At 30.3% G+C, this 5,000-nt stretch overlaps 1 protein-coding gene across 1 annotated transcript in view; it reads left to right on the top strand.

The window, feature by feature from the left end:
* The window catches only part of LOC137651863 (zonadhesin-like), a 15,335-nt gene that overhangs the window by 884 nt on the left and 9,451 nt on the right, over nt 1–5,000 (top strand). The window contains exon 2 of the mRNA XM_068385081.1: nt 2,275–2,385. Within this exon, the coding sequence (XP_068241182.1) occupies nt 2,275–2,385 (111 nt within the window). The remainder of the gene's footprint in view (nt 1–2,274; nt 2,386–5,000) is intronic.

Here is a 5,000-nt window from a genome sequence, read left to right on the forward strand (position 1 = left end):
CCGTATAATTTTTTGTATTTCGCCTTCATGACACTCATTTTTGTATGATAATCACGAGGAGATAATTATGCAGATTGAGATGAAAGAAGATTTTCAAGAACAATTACACCAACCTCAGGACATTCTGCTTTTGTTGCAATACAAATTGAGCCAATTGATGTAATTTTGAAACCGATCTTCAATCCATCGTCCCCCACTGGTGATATGCAACAATTTATCCTCCATAAGGACACGAGTCATCGTGCAGTATAGTAAATGAATTTGGAATCCATCGATTCCCTTCCTCTGTTGGAAAGTAAAAGGGAAACTGTTATGCCAGATTAATCCAGCGTTCGCTGATGACGTTTCGTAGTTATGAAATGTTAAGGTCTTTTTCACACCGGAATCATCGATGATTGTTAGTAATTGATGAAACATATCATAACAACCACTTGACTCTTGACTCTTCCATGCTTTGTAATACTCGTTGCTATTTTCCCAGAAGGAAGTCTTGATATCATTCTATTTATATAGAAAAAAATTCGTATTGTCATTTTGGGAGTGCCCTCAAAACATACACCTAGAAAAACCTTCGAAATTAAACTCACTCTTGTTAACGATGTGGTCGTTCGCGGTATTTGAATCTTCAGAACTCTGTTTATGTTGGTTATGAGTTTTTAGCCTTACCAACTCTACATACACCAAGTGCTGCTATTTATAATTATGATGTTCGCAAAGTGCTGTTACTTATAATTATTATGTCCGCAAATTAAAATAGAATATCTATTTATGTGACCCACTTCAAAGAGATGGTTATGGTGGCCCTCATTTTTTACAAGACCTATTCTTTCAAAGAAATCTTTTGCCTTTGAACGGATTTCTTTATTTTGAATTTAAATGGCTTACGTTCAGCTATATCACAACGTATATTATGTAAAATTTACTTTGTAAAACTGAAGAAAGTTTAATTTAGGAGAAATATCACAAATATACAACATATACTTGCACAAACTCCATCACGGTCGGTGAGTGAGTACCACGCCCCACCAGGTGTCACCTCAGCTGCTGTTAAGTTGCTTACTGCAAGCAGGACATAATAATATAAAAGGAAATTAATGAAATTAGGATATGACCACGTAGCCTACTACTGATATCAGGCTTACCCACCACCTCATTGAGTAGCGTCATCCTACTGACCACTGTAGCACCAATATTGGAATAATGAAAAAACAGAAAAGCCTTTTGGAATGCAAAGAATATGTATCTGGTAAGAAATATTGGATTCAGGAGAGGGGGAAATCTTTTGATAATTGTTTTCTTTGTAGGATTGTAATTGTTGGGACCATTTAAGTGTTTTATTGCACTATTATAAATGAAGGCATCAGTATCTAATTATATCTTCAAAATTATTTTTTCTTTTTAAGAGAGCAGAAGTAAGACTAATGACTCTTGTTACTGATATATCGAGATTAATATCAAAGTTAATTTATTTCGGGCAGGAGTTGAGGGATGTATCAATGGCTCGATCGAGTGGGCCAACTGCTACGCATACGCTTGCCATAATGGACGACTGTTTAAGACCACGCTTAGGGATCCATCAAAATGTGAGTTATCTTTCTGATAGATTTCTATTCGGGTTCAGCCTCCCATAGCATTTCAGTACCCAGAGAAAGGAAATAAAACGGATTCAAGCTACTATTTTCCAATATCTACTGTAGTAAGATTGACATCATAAAGCCCCTAAAAAATCATGTTATTTCTTTAAGAGAAAACATTTTGAAATAATGTCTGGACCATTTATTTACCTTGCAAACATTTCTCTATGTCTTTTTTACAGGTGAAATAAAATGTGAGTATTGGATCTAAAGTGGAAAATTTAATTCATTTCATTAAGATTCTACTTTTGAAACCATACCTAAAACAATGGTTTCCATACTGTAATACCTTCGTTTTTATCAAGATAGAAAATTAACATCATTTAAATCTTTGGACGTAGAAATAGTATATGAACTTGAAGCATTTGTGTTTTCAAAGAATGTACAAAGCCAGTTAGAGATTACAATTTTGTTAACTGAATTCGATTATGAAATGAAAATTGATACCATCAGGCTATGAGAATCACTTAAGTTTATGCGCACACTATCGGACTAAAAAGAATTTGACTTTTTATTCCCATTGGCTTTGATTTCTACACACTGATCACCATCTTATGTGAGTAAAAATAACGATGGGAAAGTCTGTGAATCATTTTTCACTCAACCAGTCAATTGTACTCTTAATTCTTTCCTATTTTAGGATGTTTCTTTGATGGGAAGTTATATGACGATTCTGCTACACCGCCCGGGTGTTTCCCGGTCTACTGCCGAAAAGGAGATTGGCTGGCTACAACATATGTCAACACTGGTTGTATGTATATGTGCTTGAATACTCTCTCTCTCTCTCTCTCTCTCTCTCTCTCTCTCTCTCTCTCTCTCTCTCTCTCTCTCTCTCTCTCCTATGTCCAGCATATATATATATATATATATATATATATATATATATATATATATATATATATAAACACACACACACACACACATATATATATATATATATATATATATATATATATACATATATATGCACACACACACATATATATACACATATATGCACACACACACACACACACACACACACACATATATATATATATATATATATATATATATATATATATATATATATATATATATATATATATATATATATATATATATACATTTCTCAAGATGGACATGGGAATAGGCAGTTCTAAAAATCCATTTATTATACATCCCGCCGTTTTGTGATCGTCATTATCACATCTTCCAGGGCCACAAATAAGAAGTACATATATAACATTAAGAAACAGTAATATACAAATTTATATAAAAAGTAAAAATTAGTATAAAAAAAATCAAGTAAAAATATGCATAAAACAGAAGTGGAACCAACTTCGCAGTTGCGCAAATAACAACTGAATGGGATCAACAACTACAGAACAAAACAAAGAAAGCTATGACAAGTACAATTGAGTAGAGGAAGCTTGGATGTTTAACGATGGGTCCAGTCTTTTAATCAAAATTGACTCTAGAACAGGCAAGTCATGGTAATTAGACACTTACCCTATAATACTAAAATCTTTATCATCAATATTTATTCTGCACATTTTAGCATGATTGCCAATATTTGAATGTTCTGGGCTGGATATTCTGCAAACTGTTCGAAAACTAACACCTCTATGAGAATCAATTCTGACCTTCAACTACCTCTTGGTAGATCCTACGTAGGTCCCAGACATACACTTTGGGTAAATATATTGATACACTACACAAGAGGACGTCGAAGGACTCAATCGATCCTTAAAGTGAAAAACCGAGCCAACTTTGAGAGGATTCTTAGGAATCAAGTTTACTACAACAGCTGGAAAATGTTGTTGTATGAATTTTGAACACTTCTGTAGTAAACTTAATTCCTAAGAATCCTCTCACAGTTGGCTCGGTTTTTCCCTTTAAGGATCGATTGAGTCCTTTGGTGTCATCTGGTGTGGTGTATCTATACATATATATACACAGCATATATATATATATATATATATATATATATATATATATATATATATATATATATATATATATATGTATATACACACACACACATATATATATATATATATATACATATATATATATATATATATATATATATATATATATATATATATATATATATATATATATGTATATATATATATTATATACATACATACACACATATAATATATATATATATATATATATATATATATATATATATATATATATATATATATATATATATATATATTTAAACATATACTGTATATATACATATATACACATATATACACACACGTATATATATATATATATATATATATATATACATATATATATCTTTATATATATATTTATTTATATATATATATATATATATATATATATATATATATGTATATATATATATATATATATATATATATATATATATATATATATATATATATATAAATGTAAATATATGTATATATATATATATATATATATATATATATATATATATATATATATATATATATATATATATATATATACATATATATATTCATATACATGTATGTATATAAATATATATATATATATATATATATATATATATATATATATATATATATATATATATATATGCAGTTTGCAGTTTGGTATTCGGTTTTTGTAAAGGTCTTGGAGCATGTGATGCCCTTCTTACAATCTTCAAAGCTGTACAGAAATCCCTTGACTGTAGTTAGGAAGTTCGTATGATTGGCCTTGATTTAAGTGGTGCCTTTGACCGTGTTAATAATGAGGCCCTTGTTTTCAAACTAAAACAGTTATGAGTGGGTGGGTCGTTTCTTAGCTTTATTATTGAATTTTTAAGTAATAGATCTCAAAGAGTTGTTGTTGATGGGCATAATAGCGAGTATAGGGATGTGATATTTAGTGTTCCAAAGGTTAGTGTTCTTTTCCCATTACTTTTCATACTATATACACATGAAATGTGGTTTGGTCTAGAAACAAGCTTGTTGCATATGCAGGTGATGCTACTCTCTTTGCATTAATTCCATCTCCCGAATGTAGATTTGGGGTTGCTTAATTCCTTAATAGAAATCTAGCTAAAATTAGTGCATGGGGCAAATTATGGGGTATGAAGTTGGATCCTAACAAAACTCAAAGTATGATTGTAAGTAGGTCAAGGACAGTGGCTCTTCAACATCCGGATCTCAGCATTGATAATGTTTCTTCATCCTTGTATGACTTTTGAAATTTTGGGTGCGATTCTTGACAGAAAATTTACTTTTGAGAAACACATTAAGTCTGTGTCTTCTCCATTTACAAAAAATGTTGAATTATTGAGATAGTCTTTTAAGATTTTCAGTGATCAATGTATTTTGAAGAAGTGTTTTAATTCTTTCATTCTACCTT

This window comes from Palaemon carinicauda, chromosome 13, assembly GCF_036898095.1.
Source record: "Palaemon carinicauda isolate YSFRI2023 chromosome 13, ASM3689809v2, whole genome shotgun sequence".
Taxonomy (NCBI): Eukaryota; Metazoa; Arthropoda; class Malacostraca; order Decapoda; family Palaemonidae; genus Palaemon; species Palaemon carinicauda.